Source organism: Oncorhynchus tshawytscha, linkage group LG15 (assembly GCF_018296145.1).
Source record: "Oncorhynchus tshawytscha isolate Ot180627B linkage group LG15, Otsh_v2.0, whole genome shotgun sequence".
In the NCBI taxonomy this organism is placed as follows: Eukaryota; Metazoa; Chordata; class Actinopteri; order Salmoniformes; family Salmonidae; genus Oncorhynchus; species Oncorhynchus tshawytscha.
The window spans coordinates 22,845,016-22,871,758 of record NC_056443.1 but is presented as its reverse complement, the minus strand read 5'-3'; the positions used below and the strand labels follow the sequence as shown (position 1 = coordinate 22,871,758).

The 26,743-nt window shown below is 41.8% G+C and overlaps 2 protein-coding genes across 2 annotated transcripts; both read left to right on the top strand.

The window, feature by feature from the left end:
• Nucleotides 1-521: 521 nt before the first annotated feature.
• Nucleotides 522-6,312, top strand: LOC112214693 (5,6-dihydroxyindole-2-carboxylic acid oxidase). The gene is made up of 7 exons (XM_024373613.2): nt 522-1,082; nt 1,723-2,045; nt 2,794-2,998; nt 3,605-3,772; nt 4,190-4,369; nt 4,648-4,794; nt 5,578-6,312. Exons 1-7 carry the CDS (start codon nt 728-730, stop codon nt 5,766-5,768), a joined length of 1,569 nt encoding a protein of 522 aa, XP_024229381.1. The 5' UTR covers nt 522-727; the 3' UTR covers nt 5,769-6,312.
• A 670-nt stretch (nt 6,313-6,982) lies between these two features.
• Nucleotides 6,983-11,931, top strand: LOC112214692 (leucine rich adaptor protein 1-like). Its single transcript, XM_024373612.2, has 2 exons — nt 6,983-7,623; nt 9,982-11,931. The coding sequence occupies exons 1-2, from the start codon at nt 7,417-7,419 to the stop codon at nt 10,378-10,380; spliced, it is 606 nt and encodes a 201-aa protein (XP_024229380.1). The 5' UTR covers nt 6,983-7,416; the 3' UTR covers nt 10,381-11,931.
• Nucleotides 11,932-26,743: the final 14,812 nt, after the last annotated feature.

Here is a 26,743-nt window from a genome sequence, read left to right as displayed (position 1 = left end):
TTAGGTGGAGGTGGGGTCTTTTGCAATCACATCCAGATGAGTGGGTTGTATTAGTCATAAGGTCAACATAAATATATGTAGGCATAATAACATGTAAACATGGTTCCATTTTATTCCAAGTGACACTTATCCATGTACTGTAGCAGACCACACTTTTTGTTGTTGCAGTGTACTTCCTTTGATTTGTAATACTAATTTAGAGCAGTCACTCTATTTTGTGGTTTTCAATGTGGCCATGTAATTTAAGTGTAATCCCTTTTGACAACATGTGGTGAAATGAGTCCAGAAATTCATAAACATTAATTGATGGGGTTAAAACTGGAGGACAGCATTAATTAAATAGCTTCCACAGGTGACATGCCAAATCATGTTTCACAGTAGGACTGGTGAAACAGTGTGCGTGACTACCTAACCTCTATCCCTCTCAGTCCGGTAAGAAATGTGATGTGATCACGAGGAGATCAGAAATCCGGGCAGTCATGCGCTAAATCCAGTATTTAAAAGGCCAGGGGGTTATTTGGCTGGTGTTGGGGCAATTAGTACAAGAGGGTCGGGCGGCATGGAAATACAAACGCGCACTGAATTGAAACAGAAAAATAACTTTGAAGTGATGAGGTTACGAGTAAGGTACTGACTAACGTTAGTGTGATTGAAGAAAGAGAATTGGGTGATCCATCTTTCCATTTAACTAACTTTCTGGTGTGTGTCTTTTTGCCTATTCGTGGATATGTGGAAGTATGGCTTGCTGGTGCTCTTGGGCGCAGTGTTTGTGCGCGCGCAGTTTCCGAGGGAATGTGTGACTCCAGAGGGACTTCGGAGTGGTCAGTGTTGTCCATCCCCGTTTGGGGTCGCGAATGACGACTGCGGGTCCGCTACTGGACGTGGTCAGTGCATTTCGATAGCGGCAGACGCAAGTGCACACGGCCCCCAGTACCCCCACGATGGACGGGATGACCGTGAACGTTGGCCTATCCGCTACTTCAATCGAACCTGCCAGTGCAACGGGAATTTCACCGGTTATAATTGTGGCCGTTGTAGGCATGGATTTGCCGGGTTAAACTGTGACCAACCGGTTGCTGTTGGTACGTTTTTTTTTATCCCCCTGGGAAACAAATATTGCAGTTTCCATTACAAATGATTTGATGTTTTTACGCAATTGAAAGTGCATAGGGTTAATAACCTCCAATATGTGTTTCATTCAGTGGTGTGGTAAATCTCACACTTAAACCAATTTAACTGAGATCAACAGTCCATATATATGTTGATTAAAATAAGTAAATTATAGTCTACTACAACCAACCTCTATACACGGCACCGCCACACCGTACTTTACGTACGGCCGCTCAACTGGTTGAAAATCACATTTCTGCACGGGATTATGGAAAGCATACAAACGTTACAAATGTCAAGGACACGAACGTCAATGGATTACATTTAGTTGCATTTAATGTACGATATAATGACATGTTTGCCTCATATTTAGGCAATGGTGTAGGTCTATGCGTAAAGGTTAACGGTACTATGGATAGACTACCTGCCCTATCTATACCCAGTGGGCACAGACGTCAATTCAAAGTCCATTCCACGTTGATTCAACGTAATTTCATTGAAATTACGTGGAAACAACGTTGATTCAACCAATGTTTCCCCAGTGGGTAATTTCTCAATTTCTTCCCACACAAGAATGTGCTCATTAACGCATGACTGGTTTTAATCCTTCAGTCCGGAGAAACGTGATGCAGCTCAGTGTGGATCAGAAGCGAGCTTTCGTGACCGCGCTGGACCAGGCCAAGCGCTCGGTGCACCCGGACATTGTAATTGCTACCAGGCGGTACCAGGAGGTATTCGGTCCGGATGGAAACACCCCGCAGTTTGAGAACATCACCATCTACAATTACTTTGTGTGGACCCACTACTATTCGGTCAGCAAGACCTTCTTGGGGGCCGGCCAGCCGAGCTTTGGTGGAGTCGACTTCTCTCATGAAGGTCCCGGTTTTGTGACCTGGCACAGGTTTCACCTGCTCCAACTTGAGCGTGACATGCAGGTGAGATGGGGTACCGGCAATATGTCACTGTATACATATAAAATATGAACTGAAATAATGCATCATAATGCAAATAACTTTTTTTTTGTAGTGTGCCAACCACTGGGGGTTGATTATTTAATTGTATATCACAGTCTAATAGGCCATCATCTAATGCTATTATGGATTTTCATCACAAGCAAATCCATTTGAATCTGTATTTATTGCCCATCAATAGTCATTTCACTTTCCCTATTGTTGGAATTAGTGCCATATTAAAGGTGAGGATATCTTTCCAGAAGAAGCAATTTCCTGCCAAAATCAAGCAAGCTTAGCAGAAAATGTGCTTAGGCGTTACTAGTCTGAGCCTAGATTTCTCTTCTAATAGGGCACAACAGAGCATCTGTTGCCCAGGTAATTTACTGGATTGTGTATTAGTCATTGGTTCATTACTGACAAAGATTGTTTATTGTTTCCAAAGATCATTATCTTGGTCATTATCTTGGCATAACCATATATTAGGCTATAGCAATAAAGGCAAATCATTGTTTCATACAATGAAATACATTGAATCAGTTGCAACTAAATATTGAGATTGTGGTGTGTTGTTTGTTCAATTGAATGGAAATAATGCAGCCACGATATACTCCTCTATGCCCATTTGTAACTATTTTAATTGCAGTTTATTAAGGGGTTTCTAATTGCACAATATGATTATTATAATTGTGTGCCCTTTATGTAATTTTTTCTTACCCTACTTTCCATTTAGGATATGCTGCAAGACCCGTCCTTTGCCCTGCCCTATTGGAACTTTGCCATTGGTGGAAGCACCTGTGACATCTGCACAGATGACCTATTGGGAGCAAGGAGCAACCTCGATATGAATTCCATCAGCACCAACTCCATCTTCTCCAACTGGAGGGTGATCTGTGAGAGTGTGGGGGACTATGATACACTGGGGACCATCTGCAACAGTAAGCCTTCCGTAGTGCTCTCATATCCTTCCAAGTGTTGAAGAGAACCCCCTATATGGTGGGTAGAAGTTGTCTGTGGGCACAGATGTTAAAATCCGTAAAAGTCACTGAGATTATATAAACATGCTCAGTAAGGTTGAAAAATGACCAGAACATCAAGGGACGTGTAGTGTCCCTTTGATCAACTTCAACATTCCATATTGTGATGCCTGTTGATTACTATCATTACTTGCTTAAGCCTGGTTCAAGTGTTGGTGCTATTGGCGCAACACCTTGTCAGAACACTAGGGGAAGCAATGAGCTTGTCAACATTAGTCCCCAAGCACTATCTCCATCTCAATTCATCTTTCCTCGATTCCTTGCATCCCCTCTCCTCGTCTCCTCAAAAACCCATCAGAGAACAAGATTCAAAGTGGAGGGGCCTTCTCCTCCACAACAGGGTGATTTCCAGAAGGAAGGAAGGAAGGAAGGAAGATAATGAAATATCTAAATAGTATTTAAATATGGCCCTGGTGTTTTTTCAGCACATCCCAAGCCCATTTATTATTCCGTCTACCCAGGTTACTAAGACCACCCTTTTTAACCCTCTCCTCTCTCTAAACCCAGATACTGAGACCACCCCCATCAGGAGGAACCCAGCTGGAAACGTGGCCCGCCCCATGGTGCAGCGTCTCCCTGAGCCCCAGGATGTGGCAGACTGCCTGCAGGTGAACACCTTTGACACCCCTCCCTACTACTCCACCTCTTCAGAGAGCTTCAGGAACACCATCGAGGGTGAGTGGCTATTGCTGGTCTACACCAATAGATATAGTAATTCACATTGAAACACACAGATATCACTACACTTCCTGTAGTGTACATAGGCTCACACACACTGAACGTTGAGGGTTGCTGTGCATGATGATACACACCGAGACACACGCACGCATGCACACACACAACAGAGTGCATTCTGTTCTGTCCCGAGCAGGGTGTGAACCAACAACCTTCTGCACACGATAACACACACAACTCAAAGCCAACTGTCTTAGAGCAAGAGTCTAGTCACTCTGAGAGATTTAGGTCTTAGGGAAGTGGTGACGTCACCCATTTCACTGGTGTACTCCTGCCAACATGCTACTGGCGAGACTCACATCCACTACACACAGTTTCCTGTATTTAATCCACAAGCTACCTGTGTTGTGTGCACAGGCTATAGTGCCCCCCAGGGAAACTACGACCCAGTGGTACGGAGCCTCCACAACCTGGCCCACCTGTTTCTGAACGGGACAGGGGGACAGACCCACCTCTCGCCCAACGACCCCATCTTCGTGCTTCTCCACACTTTCACAGATGCCATCTTTGACGAGTGGCTCAGGAGGCACGCCCCTGGTAACGGATCCCATCCTCCTGTCAATCTCATGTTCAATACCTCATCTGTTGTCTTCATGTATTGGCTTTGTCTGTGCTTGCTTGTCTGAAGATACAATGTTCTTCTATGTACTTGTTGACTATGCGGTACAGGCCGTTTCTAAATTACATGGTAAAATGGTAATTACACAACAATTACACGATTACAATGCACCCTTTGTTTATCTCTGGCAGGATTTTTCCTTTGTACATCAGCGGCACATGTTCAGAAGCTGACTCTTAACTGATACATTTCGCAGATTTGGCAGTCTATCCTTCAGAGAATGCCCCCATTGGTCACAACAGGGGGTACAACATGGTTCCCTTCTGGCCTCCAGTGACCAACGCTGAGATGTTTCTTACAGCCCCAGAGAACCTTGGCTACTCCTATGAGGCCGAATGGCCAGGTGTGTATAATGTCAATATAAATACAGGCTGAATGGCCAGGTGTGTATACAGGCTGAATGGCCAGGTGTGTATAATGTCCATATAAATACAGGCTGAATGGCCAGGTGTGTATAATGTCAATATAAATACATTGTGGATATTTGTCTTGTCTATTATATACAGTCAGGACCGAAATTATTGGAAGCCTTGATAAAGATGAGCAAAAAATACTGCATAAAATAAATAATACAAATACTGAGCTATATTGTATGGGAAAAAGGGAAAATTATATATTTTATACCAATACAATTAGAAAGAGATTTTGTTTAGAAAGTGATAGATCCACCACCATATTTTATATATATTGTCCCATTGTTTTGTAGCTCAGTTTTTATTATATTTTATACCGTTTTTTTGCTCATATTTGTCAAGTGTGACAATAATCATGGACCTGACTTTATATGCAATGTTATGCTTAAAGTGTCTTCATTGTAGCTGTGAGTGAGTGAGTGAGTGAGTGAGTGAGTGAGTGAGTGAGTGAGTGAGTGAGTGAGTGAGTGAGTGAGTGAGTGAGTGAGTGTGTGAGTGTGTGAGTGTGTGAGTGTCTGTCTGTCTGTCTGTCTGTCTGTCTGTCTGTCTGTCTGTCTGTCTGTCTGTCTGTCTGTCTGTCTGTCTGTGTCTGTCTGTCTGTCTGTGTCTGTCTGTCTGTCTGTCTGTCTGTCTGTCTGTCTGTCTGTCTGTCTGCGAGTTTCACATTCCACATGACGAATGTAAATGTTATAAATCTTGTCTCGTCTCTATAGCTGCTCCTTTAACTTTGACTGAGATCATCACCATTGCCATCGTGGCTGCCCTGGTCGTCGTCGCTGTAATCTTTGCTGCAACCACATGTGCCGTGCGCTCCCACTCTTACAGCAAACTGGAGGGCCGCCAGCCCCTGCTAGGAGAACAGTACCAACGCTACGATGACGACAAAGGCCAATCCGTGGTCTGAGCTGTATGTGAAACTACAGGGTTATGTTCGTGAGGGCACGCTTTTTGCAACAACATTTGCGCAACATAAAATGAGTCCCTGTTTCTGTCAATTTTCTCCTGTTTCGTGCCTAATGATCATGACCAAGGCTTAGCTGAGCGTCACATATGTTCACACTTTTGTATTGTTAGCAGTTATGTTTTCATAATTTTAAATTGAGTTTAAAGTGCCGTAGAATATGCATCACAAACTGTATTCCGGGAGTGGCCAAATGTTGGCAATGCAGGGTGTGGGTTGAATGTAGTCTGTAACAAAAACCTGAACACTGCGGTCCTCCCATTGCCAAGTTTTACCACCACTGCTGACTGCTGTAGTACATAATATGGAATCTTATTGATTGCATCACTCATTCTACTTTACGGAGTGCCTTGACCTGTATACCTACAGATTCTGAGTATAACGATGGTTTTCTGTAAATTTGTAAACATATTTCGGTCAAAATTGAACTTATTTGTAATTCCATTGACAATATTTGGTGATTAAACAAAATAAAAGGTTAAGAATTTGTCTTGCATTATTAGAATTTCTGCAACACTTGTGGAGTGCAATGTCATGATTCATACACATTTTCTCTCCTTATGTGCCATGACAGCTGAGAGCAAATTATTATGTGGAGGAAGTAGAAACAAATAGAATGTAATTTAATAGAATAGCGAAAACGAAAAAGTTGTATAGCCTACTTTGCCATTCTTGTGAAGGTAATGTCAATTCTCATGTATTGCCACAAGGGGGTAGAAGTGTGAAGTCCAATACGACTTGAAAAAGAGTCAATAAGCGTTAAATTAATTTGTGTTGCTTTGAAGAAATATATCATTATTAATCAGGTCAAACTTAGGTTCATTTGCTTGCTTTAAAATCGTTCAAGATAGCCTTTTAAAAATTATTGATTTTATTATGCTGGTTTAATAACAATGTATGCAAACAGGCCATTAGGATGGCTACACAACATTGGTTTGAATTCAAATAAATTCAGAAATACAGTTTACTGTAGCCTACTTTGCTGACATGAAATGGCAATGTAATCCGTTGTATGATTGAACTGATGATACTGATGAAAATACTTTCGGCTACCATATGGGTGTATTTTGTGCACCATACACAAAAATATATGCTGCGACAATTGCCTTATCATTACGGCAAACAGGCGTAGTTGTATAGTCCCACTTGTCCGGGGTGTAAGGTTTCAATCATAAACTGTGTGGTTGAGCAGCACGTCGTCATCCTACTGTGCCGCTCCGTGGTACGAATATTGTTTCAATGGTCACGGCTGACATCCCTTCGCAAGGGACTTCCGAATCTCTCAATTCACGTCTGTAGTGGCTGTGCTACAGGAATAACAGGGGTTGTTTCAATTTTGTTTTGAATTTCACTCTATATTTTGAGTTGGTGATAAGAAGTGGATTGGGAAACTGTGTTACTGTGCGCCTATGGATATAGCAGTCGCTTTCAACATCAGACCACTAAGACCATCCGGGCTATGACCTTTTCTTTGGAAGTGAAATCAGACGGAGCCGTCAAGCCACTGAACCCCATCATTTGCTCTCTGTGTTATTTCTACTGCACGTAGCATATATCGTTTTTTCGTTTATATTCTTACTGCAATTCTATCATGGAAGAGGAAAACGTGTTATCCGATTTTAAGGACATTGAGAAAAAGTTAGGTCGCAATGTTCCTGAAAGTCTCATTCGTTCCCTAGCGGGAGGACATCATCATCACGACAAACATGAGAGAAAACCGGCGACACCGAAGAACCGCTCAAACTCTGCTGACTTAAAACGACTGGAGAGCAAGATATTATTTTTGAAACAGGAAATGGTAGGCTATGTGGTTGCATTAAAGATGCAACTTCAAATATATCTCCCTCTGTCGCTGTTGGGTCAGTGAGTTGTTTCGTGCAGTAAGCCTATAATAAAGTTTATTGAATACCGAAGCAGACATCCAAATCCGGTACAATTGCAATTCGGACCCAGGCTTTTTCAAGTCAGTTCACTGCTCCTTCAAAACCATGCTGTATATTCATTGGTGCATTGCATTAAATGCAATTGACCATCGACACAATATAACAAAAAAAGCTTTTAGCTGCAGTAGTCTAGTTGTTGCAGCTGTTTGCTTTAGGCTTTAATGGAACTTGGACGTTACGTTAGTTCACTGACCTGTGATATGATAACTCGGCATTGTTATGCAGTAACTTCCAGACGACTGATGGCAATCCAACTGTATTGGCATTGTGTTCATAGGGTATATTTGTCATCTCGGAAGTTTATGGATGACTTAAAATGCCGCCTGGTCGCAAGGCATCGGAAATAATAGTGAGTGGCATGTCTTATTTATGTCAAATTGACTTCCACTGTAACTCCATCATCTGCAAAAGAAGGAGGATACACACACTACAGGGTACAGTTTTTTTGCCATATTTCTGGCCGTCATTTAATACATAACAAGACAATGGGAGTCAGTGTCTCAATCCCAAAACGATCAACATTGGCCCACCTCTTAAATAACCAATTCTATTGAGTATTGAGCTATAAATCTATGGATTTAAGTGATGTTTCTCACCCTCTATCAGCTACAGATGTGATGCCACCCAGTTGGCGAAAGCCATTAACACTTTCTCTCTACACATAACAACAACAATGCATAGTTCTTAACTGACTTGCCTAGTTAAATAAGGGTTAAATAAAGGTTAAATAAAAAATTAATTGTCCGGTATCAAGCAGGCAGACAATTCTCACCTCAATTAACGCTCATTTACACAAATTCCAAACTCAACAAAAATACAGGAGGATAACCTGGAATTCAAATTGATTATCACTTGGATTCCATGCTACTACTTGCCTTGTTTGACCCCCTGTATTGAGGAGACCCCCCCACCCCTTTTAAGGCTTAAGGTCAGTCAAGGCATTAGGACCCTTGAACAGATGGTCAAATTGACAGAGTTTGTACAGAAGGGTACTGTGTCATTGCCTGGTTAACCAACTGAGGAAAAATACCTCTCTCGTGTTAGTTTCCATGTTGAAGTCATTGAAAGGGTGGTTCATAATACGATTATGATGACAGGCCCAGTAAACTATAATAACAGAGAAGATATCCCACCCGGGAGTGCATTTTGCCCGACACAAAGGCGTATCGTGATGTAGGAAAGCTAGTATTTGTCTTCTGACTGGACTGTCAAAAATGATATTGATGACAATGACTGAAATATATCCACCATGCTCTCTTGGGAGTAAAGCAGAAAAATACCAGTATTATTCCATTCAAATCTGTATAGGGTTGACCTGTGTCGCCTGTAACTCCAGTTTTAGACAAAAGTCCAGAATAATGTAACTAGTTTTAAACAGAGTTCAGAAAATATCTTAAACATATATCATAAGTAAGTATTGTTAGATACTAAATCAATGAAGTTCAATTTCAATGACTAACAAACAGGCAGCAGTAAATTACATTAGCTATACCCATCTTGTGATTCACCACCCCATTCAAGCCAACTTTAATTGACACTGCTAATGTTTCTGTAAAATTCCACTATGCTCCGGCTGGGCGTCTGTGCACACATAAAGGACAGGTTATATCCGTAAGCAAACACTGGCAGCATTATGAGCTAGTCACGATCCACCCCCAAAAATGGCACTGTTTTATAGCCAGCCAGCTGTCCGGGCCATTGTATCAGCCTTGTCAACCACCATCTGGCATAATGCTTTTTGACTGGCTCGAGACTGCTGCTACTGACTGTCCATTGGTGTAAACGGCTGTCTATTTGTCACTTGTAGCCAGGGAAAATCTTATTGTGAAGTGATAAATCAATGGTGGTACTGTATGGGTGTCAGGGCGAGAATGTCCTGCTATGCCCTCACATACCATGCTGTTACATGCCAAGGACGGAGTGATTTCCTGTGGCATGCTTTTTTGTTTTACCTTTGTCCTTGTCCACATGCCACAGAGTAGAGTGGTGTCTTTACAATCCCCAAGGGACAATTTGCTTTTTCAGCATTACTTTGCCAACTCAAAATACATGCTGGTGATGTTCTTCTCACAAGAATGGAATAGGAAAGCAGTGAATTTAGAAAACAAATAAGATTGTGGGCCTAAATGTTGGACGTGTGATATTGTGTGTAAATGTTGCCAGTAAAAATCTATAATAAAGTCCTAAAATGAATCTTCTAACACCAAACGCAGGCCCACCTCCGTGCCATCGATGTCAAGCTGATGCAGCAGCTGATGTCAATCAACGAGGGCATCGAATCCATCAAATGGGTGATGGAGGACAAGGGGGGCCTAGCCAGTCGTGAAAGCAGCCTGACTGGCAGCCTGTACAGCTTAACGGACAGCGAGGACGACACCTCTCCACGCGGCAGCTTCACCAGTCTGCAGGACGGAAACAGTGACGGATTGGACGGGATATCCGTGGGCAGTTATCTGGATACGTTGGAGGAGTTAGCCGAGGACCTCCCAGACCACCCTTCTCCAACGGATCTTAATCTCTTCTCAGATATACCCATCATAGAGGACAAGACTTTCAGCAAGCCACCCATGCAAGTCAGAGTGGATTCCGATGAGTACTATTGCTTTGGATAGTGCTATCAATAGTGTCATCAAGCGTTATCAATGAGTTGGCATGGTAATAGTTCATTACAAATGTTTCATATGTTGTCTGGTTCATTGAGCTCGCTGTGGGAAATATAGCACATGGATGTTTCCCTTGATGATCTGTTATTTTCCTGCTGCTAAGTATTCTACAGTGACATTTAAGTTGACCTTTATTTAATAGGCAAGTCAGTTAAGAACAAATTCTTATTTACAATGACGGCCTACCGGGGAACAGTGATTGTTCAGGAACTGCCTTGTTCAGGAATTTGTTCAACTCTCTAACCACTAGGCTACCTGCCGCCCCTTGTAAAACCATTTAAGTGGGTTTACAAGGGGCAAATACTCAGTTGTGCTATTTTGTATCATGAAACCCAATTTTTTTGTCTTTTGATGCATTTCCACCTCACTAAACCTTAGCCACTTGTCGCCAGTTCGGAAGAGCTTTAAACATCATTGAGAATTCAACAAAGGTGCAATTTATCTGCCCCCAACAATATGAACTACGACCACAATCAACAGGTCTGAAACGAAAAGAAAAAAAAACTAAAGTAGTGCACTCTCATCATCTTTGGTGTTGCGTTCGAGTGCTCTTACCAAGACCCTCCCCTTGAATCCTCCAGAAGTGTTGAGGCGACTCTTTGACGGGGAATCTTACTTACAAATCTAACCTTTAAGAAGTATTTTGTTGTTAGAACAGCACGACTGAATTGGCAAAAATGTGATGTGTTTTTCACAAAATGTTCATTCAGTGCACTCTGACTGTACTCCAAAGAGTCTTGATACCTCAGTCTCTTCTTTTCTTTTTCACTTAGATACCATGTCTTTGGTTAGCCGCTCATCCATCTGAACTAAGTTAATGTAGTAGATAAGGAATTTGTGGTCATTTGGAGCATTAGTGGTTCCGTGCGGAGACATCGACTGGACTGGTTTAGTGCGGCAGAAATACTGTTTTCCCTCAAATAGAGGATGTATCATTCAAGTGCAATTTGTGAACATGCCAAATTGCTGTATTTTAGCTCATGTACCTAATATGGAAGCTAGTAAAATGAAAATTAAACATACATTTTTACAGTTATATGCTTACATATTTAACATTGGACAGATACATTGTTCTTGCTGGCTTTTTTTATTTAGACAGATGGCAGTCGAATTGCCATGCCAACAAGGTCATTATTTTACTCTTTTTGTTTTGTTTTACCACAAGAGATGAATTGCAAACCATTTACAAAGTGGAATTCTTGACATTCACAACACTCAGTTAATTTAATTACTAGATAGTATTTGTGGATCACAGTTTATAACTTACTGTTGAACCAGTCAACTAGTTAATGACTGGTAACTAACAAAATTCAAGTACAAAAGTAATGCCATTTATTTCTGTACAAAGATGATATAGCTTTAAGCTCCACTTTCTGTGTCGATTCACATTACCTGTGAGTATTGTTTCATGTTGCTTACTTTTTAACACTGTAATTTATTGTTTTTATTGGTGTTGTTGAAAGGTTTGTTGGGGAAAATAAATAATATATTGTGATGGTCTTCTTTCTCAGTTTCCTTCTCACACACACACACACACACACACACACACTGGTTCACACAATGACCATTTTGTGGTAACATGCAATTCGTGGAGAGAATTGTTGGATTATTTATTAAAACCACAGAAGTGATTATATGCAGATTTTTATGATGAGGCAGTCTTGCTCCATTTTTGTCAGACTAGTGAAGTTCCAACATGTGGCAATTTGACCAATGTACCATAAATAATTGTACCCAGTTAGAGCTAGATTCTATCAGATCCGAGCTAACTGACACCCGCATAATGGTTGTTTTGGCTGTGTCGGAGGTGGAACTGCGTTAGATCTGTCAAATCTAAAAGCGTCTCCCAACATTATACCTAAAGTGGACATTGCCATTGGCTGCATAGAGTCGCATTAAGAAATCCCATGCAGCCTTGTTCACAAATTCAAACACTGAGATATATAGTAATCTACACCTCGATTAGGCAGATAGAAATCCTCATTATTTTGTTTAATGATGTCCAATTTGAACTTCATTATTTCTATATAGCCTACACTTTCTCATTCTGAACTTCTAACGCAAGTGGGATGGGTGTGGTTTCGTGACTGAGCAGTTGCTCACTGATTTGGCAGCTCCAATGCAGTTGCACATAGGACACCGCCAAAACATCAGCTATGTGGGTGTCGGCTATCGCCGGTTAACGCTAGATCTGATTAAATCTAGGCCTTTGTCTTTTAATCTCCACACTTTAGATTACGTGAAAAAACAACTCGAAGAGGGCGATTCATATCCTAAATTCTGGAAATGGTAGTTCACTTTCTTTTTAAAACCCGTTCAGCTATTAATGGAAGGAAAACCATTTGGGATTACACTTTAGTAACGACTTAACTTCTCATGAACAAAGCATCATGTTACTATAACTAAACCTTGGGAGTATTCATCACACAATATTATAGTCGGATCAAGTCAATAAAAACGAATGTCCGTCAGAGAGAAGACAGAAACACAAAATGAGTGCTACCCACAGTATGTTTTATGGACATTTTAATTCACCACGATGGCTTGTTGGATGCTAAGGGAGATAATTGAATTTCAAGACCGGAGTGTACATATATTCATTGGAAAGCGGAGGCCCTTGTGGCACGATGAGCAGCCCCACTACATTCCAGTTCCCACACAGTGATGACATCACCATCTGCTCTGTTTAACACTGCAGCTAACCCATATCACCTATCATGTCTTCTTTCTAATGAGACTACAATGATCTACTCTATTTAACTGCATACAATATCACTTCTCACTTTATTTTGGCGTTAAAGACAGCCATTGTGGACACATACGCCTCTGTGAGTCACAGATAATTCTGATGATGGGCAGCATGCAAGATAAATACAAATACCCTTGCAAGGGGTTTAATATAATTTCATATGGGTTCAAATGACATGTTTTCCTTAACATTGGAGGTGAAGGGATTAGTGAAGAATCACAGTTAAAAACTGAAATAGGAAATGCATTGAATTGGTATTAATCACTGCATAAGGATTGGGAGGAATTACAGTACATCTCAGTTAATACCACAATGATTTGTGTTTAGCTGCAGCATAGGAAATGCCTTTTGTGCTATATGTTTGGGTGTCTAAAGTATTGGTCACATACTGTTTACCACTTTTATGATAGCTCTTTCTTTTTCTTCAGCCTCACACCATATTGTCTGAGATCACACTGTGCTGGTGTTAAGCGAGGGGAAAATTGAGCATACTCTTGATTCCCTTAACTTGACAATCCAACAAATTTCCATGACTAAAAGCAAAGCAGCTTTATTTGGTTTACTTTGCCTTATCTCGGCTTCTTAGGCCTTTAGCACACTTGTGAAAGGCAAACGTACCACCCCAGAAACCCTTTTTGAATGACAGTGTGACCTCTGTTTGACCATATTCAATTAGAAACAGACAATGTACAATCATCATTTCCTGTCAATGAATCTCATCTTTGTCGCCACTGGCTATTCTTTGACTATCCCCTTCAGGGAAACAGAATGACTAGACCTAGTGGCTCATAAAGTAATTGGAGGATTTCAAGAAACAAGAACAGGTTCCTCAGGTTGATTTGCTAATAACCCCTTCCATGCATCGGAATTCCTGAGAGAAGGGCATGGTACACCACCCATGTACAGTTTTTGGGTATTTTGTATTTCCAAGGCGGGGATTAAAAGCTTACTTTCTCTCCACATGCTCATATTCCTTTAGCACCTTTGTGACAAAAGATTCTAAGACTGTCTCTTTCACATTAACATTCAGCACGTCAAGTCTATCTCTCTAAATACTGACTCAGCTAAACATGGCGTTGGTTGCTAGTGCAAACAATGCAAAGACAAGGGCTCTCTTTGACACAGCATGGGGTTCAACAGTTTACTGTTCACCTTCAACAGAGGTGTGTCAACCCAATGAATCACAAGGTGCACGTGCTCCTTCAATTTGATCAACTCTTAATGTAAGGACGGTGTCAACAGAAAAGTGGCAAATCTGATGTCGAAGAAAGGCAGGTTTTACATCATATATTTTGTTAGTGTAAAAAAGCCTGTTGAATCAAAATACAATTTTAAAGATTGAATTCGGTATTTACAGACAGTCAAGGTATTGAATATGGTTAATTCGTTTTCCCTTAATTTACTCCTTGGACCTTGAACTAAGGGTGGATTTACATTTGTAAAATATGTCTAGTGAGATCTACAGTATCTTCAACATCAGATTTGCTCATTTTTGGTTTACACTAGCCTTAGATATTGAGAAAAATGTACTTTCTATAGCTGTGATATGTGGTTGTCCCACCTTTCTATCTCAAGATGAATGCAATAACTGTAAGTCGCTCTGGATAAGATCGTCTGCTAATTGACTAAAATGCTAAAATGTAAATGTGTGAGTGCAGCATATATATATATATATATATATAGACAAACAAAATAAGTATATAAATTCAAACTATGAATTGAGCTTCTCATCTAAACCATGTTGTGCATAGTATTGCACCCTTTATTAACTCAATGATTCACAAATGTGTGGATATTTTAAAAGCCTTCCATTTTCAATTTGGCTAGCAGAGAAAAAAATGTGTCTACTGACGCTACCAAAATCACATAGAAACGTGAGTTATAGATCTGTCATTATCATTGAAATCAAGCCTAAGAAGTGGTAGATATGTTCTATGTGCTCTATTTCTGTGATTCGCGTTCTTAAGTTTTGTTTTTGTCTCTTTAACTTTTGATTTTGTACACCAGCTACAAACAGCTGAAATACAATATTTTTGGTTATTGAAAATATATTTCACAGCGGTTTAGATGGTACAATGATTCCCTACACTATCCATTGCTTGTTTTGTCACATAAGCTATTAGAATTTTAGCAACCAGGAAATGGCAGGAGTGATTTCTGCGTATTGCACCTTTAAGGTAATTCATGTAATTCTTGCAGGGACATGTGGTGTGTAAGAGCCTTGTCTTTACACTGTACCACTCAGAGGGGGTTATGTGGTGTAGATGTCTCCCACACTACCTCCGGAGGACATCCCTTAAAGAGATATTTTAATCTAGATTTGTCTGTTTACAACACACACATATCTTTCCTGGACCTAGTTTGTGTCCTCAAAGTAGTGTAGCGTAAAGAGGCCCCAACAAGAGCGTCAGGAAAGTTCAGAGAACCACTTTTTTCTCAGCACCTTAATGAACCATATTCTAACCAGGTGATTGAACAGGCTATCTGCTAATAATCAGCTCCTTTCAGTCCTGTCATGGCTGTTGTACTATGTACTGTATTTCCTATTCACGTCATGCAGTCCGCCAGATCACAGAGAGATGTTAGAATTGTTTTGGAAGCTAAGGGAGTCAGCTAAAAGTCATAAAACGGACCTGTTTGGCATAGTAATTCCATATTATTATAAGAGGCCTTGGTAAGGCCACATTTTCAGGGATATACAAACATAGATCACTTCTGTCTCCATACTAATTTTGTATAGAAATGCCAAGGCTATGTCAAAGATCCTTCCTCCAAAAGACATATCTTTGTACTAAATGTCATAATAATTCACAATTGATACACAATTTCCTCTGACATTTCTGTTCCAGTTTCACACGGAATGATCCCACAACGGGGCAAGTCATGCCCTTGTCTCAACTACATCCGAAGGGAAAGATACGCATGGGAAACAAACACAGGGGGCCTAACTATCTCAGAGTCAAAAAGATCACACAAGTCCAAAACAATGATTTATTCATTCAAGTAGCTTGGCCCCAATTACTTCCCTCCAGAGCAAATAATTACACCGACATGCGTCTGAGAAAAAGAGCTTCCAATGGAGATCCATTAACAAATTAGACACTGTATTGGGCCTGTGCCACCAGGCTTGGGATACCAATATCATGTGGTATCTGGGGAACTGTCACCATGCGACACTCAGGACACAGGATATGGGTTAGTGTAGTAGGGGGATCAAAGGGGGTCCGTACAGCAAAGGCAGGGGCCCCTGCAAACAGGAAGGAAGGCACAGATATAGACGCCTCAAACAAGAATCCCAAGTCAATTTAAGTCATTTAATAAGATAACTGTCATTATACTATGTGCTGTGCTATATCAACAAGGCAATGTTTTCCTGGCATTGAGAGAATATTGAAAGTGGTTGAAAATGTACTTCTGATGGATTATTTTCAACATCTAAACAAAGTATTAGTGTTAATGCCTAGCTCAAAAAATGGTATACTTTATCTCTTGGTTTGGCTAATGCTTTTGGATCTGTGGCCCCTATAGCAAATCGGATCCACTGTCAGCCTGCCATTTCACATTCCCAGACATAAAGGAGTGCATGTTGGGAGATGTATGAACCTGTGTGGAAAACTTAATAAGGGTGGTCCTTTACCATGAATATCTTGTTTCTTCCTCGGGAAAAATACTTAGTGAATGTCAAGTTTAACCACACTGCGATTTGCTAATGCCAGTCAACTTCACAGCCACGCCAAATATTTCAGACCAATTAGATTACTCCTCATACATAACTGGAGAACTCTCAACTGTGACGCCCACAAGTGTTGGGAAAATGTCCCAAATGTTTAATGCATCTCTAGTGTAAAATAAGCCCCAGTTGAGCACTTTCCCATCACTCATCAGAATATGTTGTTGTATTGTTAACCTGTTGCAATACAAGCTAGACTAACAATGGGAGCCTTTGGTTTGGAACAGAAATGCTTTGTCTGAAGTTTACTACAATCCCATTGTGGAAAGTTATGGGAAGCTCAGTATACAAATGCCCACCACTCTGAGAATGTATTACCCTCAAGTCTACTGTGGTGCATTCCACACACAGTAAACTTTTCTGAGACATTTATCAGATTTTAGAGTGGGTCATTCCCAAGTACTACAGACATTCCCAATCGAAGGACATTGAAAATGCAAAAGATCATTCTTCCCCTATGGTTTTTACAAGGTAAACTATGGAGAATTGTTAGGTATATTTATTATGACATTAACATGATCCAACCAGGCCCAGATCCCCGTTATTTGCTGGAGAAGGAAAACACTAAAGAGAAAATAACTACCCACAAGACACAGGTGGGGAAAAGGCTACCTAAGTATGGTTCTCAATCAGAGACAACAATAGACAGCTGCCTCTGATTGAGAACCATACCCGGCCAAACACACAGAAATAGAAATCATAGAACACAAAAACATAGAATGCCCACCCCAACTCACGCCCTGACCAAACCAAAATAGAGACATAAAAAGGATCTCTAAGGTCAGGGCGTGACACCATGCCTTCCATCCTGTTAGCTAACGTTCAATCGCTGGAAAATAAATTGGACAAGCACGTTTATCCTACCAACGGGACATTAAAAACTGTCATATCTTATGTTTCACCGAGTCGTGGCTGAATGACGACATTAAGAACATAAAGCTGGTGGGTTATACACTCTATTGGCAGGACAGAACATCAGCCTCTGGTAAGACAAGGAGCGGGGGCCTATGCATTTGTGTAAACAACAGCTGGTGCATGATATCTAAGGAGGTTTCAAGGTTTTGCTCGCCTGAGGTAGAGTATCTCATGATAAACTGCAGACCACACTATCTACCTGGAGAGTTTTCATCTGTATTTTTCATAGCTGTCTACATACCACCACAGACCGTTGCTGGCACTAAAACCGCACTCAATGAGCTGTATACCGCCATAAGCAAACAGGAAAACGCTCATCCATTCTAGTGGCCGGGGACTTTAATGCAGGGAAACTTAAATCAGTTTTACCTCATTTCTATTAGCATGTTAAATGTGTAACCAGAGGGGAAAAAATCTAGACCACCTTTACTCCACACACAGAGACAAGTACAAAGCTCTCCCTCACCCTCCATTTGACAAAACTGACCATAATTCTATCCTCCTGATTCCTGCTTACAAGCTAAAATGAAAGCGGGAAGGACCAGTGTTTCGGGCTATAAAAAGGTGGTCAGATGAAGCAGATGCTAAACTACAGGACTGCCTTACTAGCACAGACTGGAATATGTTCCTGGATTCTTCCGATGGCACTGAGGAGTACACCATATCAGTCACTGGCGTACCAATAAGTGCAAAGTGCATCGAGGATGTCGTCCCCACAGTGACGGTACATACATACCCCAACCAGAAGCCATGGATTACAGGCAACATTCGTACTGAGCTATAGGGTAGAGCTGCCGCTTTCAAGGAGCGGGACTCTAACCCGGAAGCATATAAGAAATCGCGCTATTCCCTCAGACGAACCATCAAACAGGCAAAGCGTCAATACAGGACTAAGATCAAATCGTACTACAACGGCTCTGATGTTCGTCACATCTGGCAGGGCCTGCAAACTACTACATACTACAAAGTGAAGCGGAACCGAGAGCTGCCCAGTGACACGAGCCTACCAGACGAGCTAAATAACTTATCTGCTCGCTTGGAGGAAAGTAACACTGAGACATGCATCATGAGAGCATCACCTCTTCCAGATGACTGTGTGATCACGCTCTCTGCAGCCGATGTGAGTAAGACCTTTAAACAGGTCAGCATTCACAAGGCCGCAGGGCCAGATGCATTACCAGGATGCGTACTCCGAGCATGAGGTGACAACCTGGCAAGTGTCTTCACTGACATTTTCAACCTCTCCCTGTCTGAGTCTGTAATACCAACATGTTTCAAGCAGACCACCATAGTCCCTGTGCCCAAGAACACTAAGGTAACCTGCCTAAATGACTACCGACCCGTAGCACTCACGTCTGTAGTTATGAATTGATTTGAAAGACTGGTCATGCCTCACATTAACACCATTATCCTAGAGACCCTAGACCCACTCCAATTTGCATAACACATCCACAGATGATGCAATCGCTATTGCACTTCACACTGCCCTTTCACACCTGGACAAAAGGAACAGCTATGTGAGAATTCTATTCATTGACTACAGCCCAGCGTTCAACACCATAGTGTCCTCAAAGCTCATCACTAAGCTAAGGACCCTGGGAGTTAACACCTCCCTCTGCAACTAGATTCTTGACTTCCTAACGGGCCGACCCTAGGTGGTAAGGGTAGGTCACAACACATCCGCCACGCTGATCAGGGATGCGTGCTCAGTCCCCTCCTCTACCCCCTGTTCACTCATGACTGCACGACTAGGCACGACTCCAACACCATCATTAAGTTTGCTGATGACACAACATAGTCACTTTATTAACTCTACCTACATGTACATTTTACCTCAATTACCTCGACACCGGTGCCCCTGCACATTGACTCTGTACCGATAGCCCGATATTGTTACTTACTGCTGCTCTTTAATCATTTGTTATTCTTCTCTTACTATTATTTTTAGGTATTTTCTTAAAACTGCATTGTTGGTTAAGGGCTTGTAAGTAAGCATTTCACTGTAAGGTCTACACATGTTGTATTCGGCGCATGTGATAAATAAAATTTGATTTGATTTGAAGTTCTTCGCCTCATTTAGTCTGTCATATTTGTGCTCATTACATAGTTTGGGATATGGTGCTGCATAACAATATTAATGCAGAAATGTAGCATGCAGAGAGGAAAAATGTGCCTAATTCTTTAATAAGCCACATATTGATTAGATCACAATGATGGTAATTTATAATTACAACCTAATTGTACACTTGTGTGGATCATCCCTAACAATAGACTATACAGAAAATATATTTGATGACAGGCATTTCCCCCCCTATGAATAGTGTACGTATACACAAGACACACAAGACACATGTAAAAAATCCCAGTTCTGAAGTTGCATGTGTCTACTTTCACCATCCCCAACTGGTAGAAGCAGTGTATAAACTATAGTAAAGTCAATATTTCTGTGGTGACATAGTCATTCAGGTACATGTCCTTGGAAGGCATGTTTCTGTTTGACTTGTGATGGGCTAATTAGTCAGTATTAGTCACACACTCTAGGCCTTGGGTGTGGTATATTTTAGATCTGACTTGCCCTTCTGTTTAGACTGTAATCTGGGGGCACGTTTAGCAGGACTTAATGCTTTGGAACATTCAGATAGAAATATGCTATGTAGAACAAGCATGCCTCTCTGAGATGTAGAATAAAGAAGAATGTTTGCTCTATTCATGGCCTTTCTATCTGCAACATTTAACAATGTATGGCTACTGAACGTGGCCCTGTTGGTGACTTCACTGTGACCTTTTGACTCCTAGCTCGTGTCACCCCCACCATTTTGAAAGGCCAAACCAAGGTATAGCAGAATGCCATAATGATGTGGTTGTCCAGATTTGAATAGAAAATGGCTACGTGTGACTGAATGACAGACGTGTCATCACTGTAGTAGGGTTGGGTTTGAAGATCATCTCCCATCATGTAATGTGACCATACAGTGGATAAACAGTTAGGAGCAGACCAGAGGAGGCTGGTGGGAGGGGCTATAGGAGGATGGGCTCATGTGGATGTTTGATACTGTTCAATTTGTTCCATTTTAGCCATTACAATGAGCCTGTCCTCCTATAGCTCCTCCTGTAGGCGTATGTGTTTTCTGTAACCTGGGGCTGCATGGCAAATGATCCAGGAACAAAGGACAATGCCAAAGGACTAGTCAGCCCTTCCGTCCTCTGAGGAGAACAAAATGTATCTCGGTTACAGTATCCAAAGGACTGACTATTGAATGAGTGATAGAATAATGATATAGTATCCATGCTTGGTATCTATCTGAAACTTGTTCTCTGGGGATAACCCTGATGCTGTCTATATGGATGTATGATCTCTGTGGTAAGTTGTATCTGGACAGGGTGAACTCTAAATTACACTCAACAAGGTTCTATTGTCCTCTCAGGCATGCTGGTCTGATTTCCATTGGTCTCATCCCCCACACAAGCTATTAGATGCTATGACATCCTGTGGAGATTGGAGCTTGGTTACACTGTAAACTTGGTATTGTTTGACTGGTCAAAGGTGATTGGTTTTGTGTTGAAAGGTTACAGATGTTATGAATGGAATTTAATGCCTTCGTTCTCTCTCTTATTCTGTATTCAGTCCACGGAGGAAGGTTGTACGATCAATTTTCATTTCCTAGGCTCCTAAGCCTCTGGCCTAGTAAGACTCTCTTTGTTCATGCTTTGTCTTCTAAGTTAACCTGAGGATCTATATGCCTAGAAGTATGCTTTGTAATGCTTGTTAATACTTGTTACTTAAGCTTCATGCCTTGTATGTGAATCCATGAATTGTACCATGTTAATTAAATATCCGCCTTTGATATAGACCATTCTCAGACCAATTCTTACTAGTCAATGTCAACTCATTGCCTAATGTTTGCATGCATATTTTACTTATCTTTATGGAGTCAGATAAACATCTCAATAGGCTAATTGCTTATTACAAGTCACATGTGAGGTATTTATAATATCATATACAGTACACTGTATATACACATGTCAAATATTATTGCCCACTACACTCCCACCAGGCTCCTCTGGACCAGAGACTGTGTTGCAATGAATCTGAGCCCGATACCTATTTTTAGTTTAGCAAGCTGTAACACGTGAATATGCAGTAACCACATGAATATGCACAAGCAAAGCAAAAAGCGAAGCCTGTCTCAAGCATTTGACGAAAGCTTTGATTAGCAATACATGGCAGCATTAGAGCAGCAGCAACATTAATCACAAACCAAACTGGGCTCCCGAGTGGCGCAGTTGACTAATCAAATCAAATTGTTTTTGTTAAATGCGCCAAAAACAACAGGTGTAGACCTTACAGTGAGATACTTACTTACAAGCCCTTAACTAACAATGCAGGTTTAAGAAAATACAAGAGATAAGAATAACAAATGATTAAAGAGCAGCATTAAATAACAATAGTGGGGCTATATAGAGGGGCAACCGGTACAGAGTCAATGTCTGGGGGCTCCGGTGTCAAGGTAATTGAGGTAATATGTACATGTAGGTAAAGTTATTAAAGTGACTATGCATAGATAATAACACAGTAGCAGCAGTGTAGAGGGGGGGGGGCAATGCAAATAGTCAGGGTAGCCATTTGATTAGGAGCCTTGTGGCTTGGGGGAAGAAGCTGTTTAGAAGCCTCTGGGACCTAGACTTTGTGCTCCGGCACCGCTTGCCGTGCGGTAGCAGAGAGAACAGTCTATGACTAGGGTGGCTGGAGTCTTTGACCATTTTTAGGGCCTTCCTCTGACACTGTCTACTATAGAGGTCCTGGATGGCAGGAAGCTTGGCCCCGGTGATGTGCTGGGCCATACGCACTACCCTCTGTAGTGCCTTGCGGGAGGATGGGCCGAGCAGTTGCCATACCAGGCAGTGATGCAACCCGTCAGGATGCTCTCGATGGTGCAGCTGTAAAACCTATTGAGGATCTGAGGACCCAAATTTTTTCAATCTCCTGAGGGGGAATATGTTTAGTCATGCCCTCTCCACGACTGTCTTGGTGTGCTTGGACCATGTTAATTTGTTGGTGATGGGGACGCTAAGGAACTTGAAGCTCTCAACCTGCTACACTACAGCCCCATCAATGAGAATGGGGGTGTGCTCGGTCCTTCTTTTCCTGTAGTTCACAATCATCTCCTTTGTCTTGATCACGTTGAGGGAGAGGTTGTTGTCCTTGCACCACATGGTCAGGTCTCTGACCTCCTCCCTATAGGCTGTCTCATCATTGTCGGTGATCAGGCCTACCACCGTTATGTCATCAGCAAACTTAAAGATGGTGTTGGAGTCGTGCCTGGCCGTGCAGTGAACATAAGTGAACAGGGAGTACAGGAGGTGATTGAGCACGCACCCCTGAGGGGCCCCTGTGTTGAGGATCAGCGTGGCGGATGTGTTGTTACCTACCCTTACCACCGGGGGCGGCCGGTCAGGAAGTCCAGGATCCAGTTGCAGAGGGAGGTGTTTACTCCCAGGGTCCTTGGCTCACATAGGTGTTCCTTTTGTCCAGGTGTGAAAGGGGGCGGCAGGTAGCCTAGTGGTTAGAGCATTGGGCCAGTAATTGAAAGGTTACTAGTTTGAATCCCTGAGCTGACATGGCTTCAGATGTGAGTGCTATGGCTTGGTAGTCATGTAGACCGGTTACATTAGTGTTCTTGGGAACAGGGACTATGGTGGTCTGCTTGAAACATGTTGGTATTACAGACAGGGAAATGTCAGAGAAGACACTTTCCAGTTGGTCAGCACATGCTCGGAGTACACTTCCTGGTAATCTGTCTGGCCCTGTGTCCTTATGAATGTTGACCTGTTTAAAGGTCTTACTCACATTGGCTGCGGAGAAATGATGCTCTCATGCATGTTTCAGTGTTACTTGCATAGAAGTTTTTTAGCTCATCTGGTAGGCTCATGTCACTGGGCAGCTCCCGGCTGTGCTTCCCTTTGTAGTCTGTAATAGTTTGCAAGCCCTGCCACATCCTACGAGCATCGGAGACAGTGTAGTACGTTTCGATCTTGGTCCTGTATTGACGCTTTGCCTGTTTGATGGTTAGTCGGAGGGCATAGCGGGATTTCTTATACGCTTCCGGGTTAGAGTCCCGCTCCTTGAAAGCGGCAGCTCTGCCCTTTAGCTCAGTGTGAATGTTGCCTGTAATCTATGGTTTCTGGTTGGGGTATGTACGTACAGTCTCTGTGGGGACAACGTCCTCGATGAACTTCTTGATAAAGCCATTGACTGATGTGGTGTACACTTCAGTGCCATCGGAAGAATCCAGGAACATATTCCAGTCTGTGCTAGCAAAATAGTCCTGTAGTTAGCATCTGTTTCTTCTGACCACTTTTTTACAGACTTTTATAGACACTGGTGCTTCCTGCTTTAATTTTAGCTTGTAATCAGGAGGATAGAATTATGGTCAGATTTGCCAAATGGAGGGCGAGGGAGAGCTTTGTACTAGTCTCTGTGTGTGGAGTAAAGGTGGTCTAGAATTTTTTTCCCTCTGGTTGCACATTTAACATGGTGATAAATGTGCAACTGATTAAAGTTTCCCTGCATTAATGTCCCCTGGCCTTCCCCTTGTCTATGTCTAGGGCACTGCATCTCAGCGCAAGAGGCGTCACCATAGTCCCTGGTTCAAATCCAGGGTGTATCACATCCGTGATTGGGAGTCCTATAAGGCGGCACACAATTGTTCCGGGTTTGGCTGGGGTAGGCCGTCATTGTAAATAAGAATTTGTTGTTAACTGACTTGCCTGGATAAATAAACGTTAACATTTAAACATTAATAACTCAAAATGATATGCGATAAGACCTTCTGTATTGAATATAGCCAGTAATGCATCCATAAATGTTTTATAATTTGTAAATTCTTATTTATATTCAATGTGGAGATGATATAGGAGTTAAACAGTTGATAACATGCTGAATGGGATTTAGCTCTGCCTGCCTGCCAGTCTCTGTCTGACTGTCTGTCTGGCTGTCTGTCTTGCTCTCACTCTCTCTCTTACTCTGTATACTTATGCACTGAACAGCTGGTAAGAACAGCTGGAGTAGATCTGATTGGCTGCCTGATTGGCATTCAACTACAGTCACATCTAAAGTGCTCATTTTACAATGTGCCACTTGATTAAAATCTTGATGTCCCCATCCCCAAAGTGCTGTATTGAATATCAGGAAGATGTGTTAGTAGGGAATGATATGTTGTGATACAACTCTGTCAAAGTAATGAAAATCAATGGTAGCATGACCCCCCTGTGACCTTCCCCCTGCTTATGTAGTTTCATTCCTCTCACTCTATTTCTCTCTCCCATTTACTTTATTTTTCACATAATCTCCCTCTCTTTCCCTCTCTTATCCTCTTATCTCTACCGTATAATCTCATTCCTTCCTCCCTCATCTCCTCTCCACCCCCCTCTCTCCCTCACCCCTCTCCTTCATGACCCCTATCTCCATCTCCCTCCCTCCTCTTCCAGTTCCTCACCCTCACCTCCTCTCTCTCTCTCTCTCTCTCCCCTCTACTCTCTCTCTCTGCCTCTCTCACCCCCACCCCTTTCAACTCCCTCTTTCACCTTGATGTTTGTAGGGAGGGTTACCTCCCAACCCCCTCTGTGTCTGTCCTGTTTGATTTCTGTCTGGGATAGATGCTCTCTCTCCTCTACCACTCTATACAGAGGCTCTGTCCCAAATGGCAGCCTATTCCCAATAAAGTGCCCCATGGGCCCTGGTCCAAAGTATTGATCTCTAAAGGGAATAGGCTGCTATTTGGGACACAACCTGATAATCAATCCACTGAGCTGTGTAGATTAATAAACACAGTGGAACATCAGCCAGGAAGCTTCAACTGTAAAAAAAAAATATATATATATATATATATATATATATAAATAAATACAGTTAACAAAACAAACTCCTCATTGAATTTGATCTTTTTACATTTTTAAATGTTACTTCTCTCGAGCCCAGAAACACTACATGGCTATATTAGGAATCAAAGACTAGGCTGTTTCAAGGCTTTGACACCTTCAGTGCTTTTGACAGCTAACTTTATGTGTCATGAGTGGTAATAGATTGCAGAGAAGAGACAGGAGTTATTTTTGTTTACTTTGAAGAGATTTTTGATTGTTCACTTCACATGTTGTTTTATTTCCACCAGCTTGGAAATTGTTATATAATGACAAATGTGGAAAGTTGTAACATCATTAGTGTAGAGAGCTGGGAATTCCACCCCAACACCTCAGACACTGACCTTTGAACCTCAGATCCAATGAGGCCAGTTTCAGGTCAGCAGTGTGTGGTCAGACAACACAACAGATAAACAGGCTTACAGAGGTCAAGTGAATTTGATCTTCTGCCCTATAGAACATGACCACCCCCCCTGAACCACAGACAGCATTGGGCTTCCGCAGTTGACTCTGGACTTTGGTTATATTAGTTCATGGTACATGTTGTTAAAACCTTTTTGGGTTCAAGTTAATATGGTAAATACATTCAATTTGACTCTTGAATGTTTCTTGTGTTCCCATGTGGCAAAACACACACAAAAAAAACATTACTCATGAAAATGTTTAATCTTATGTATTTCCAAATCAACATAATTACACTGCAATCATGTCATTTCTAACTTCATTCCATCAGAGAATTCATCTAGAACCCCATATTGTATTGGCCTTTCGTGGCTCCTTTCCTGTCCTGTTCATGCATTGTGGAAAGAACAATGTGTAGCTTTTTAAGACTGGCTGAAGAAAAAACACAGCCTCAAACCAACACACACACACACACACGCACACAGTATTCAGTGGAGACAGACCAGACCAGACAGACCAGACAAGATGTGACAGAGACACAAGTGTGTAACCTGTACAAGTGTGTGGGGATAAATGGAAATGTGTTTTTTGCATATCCA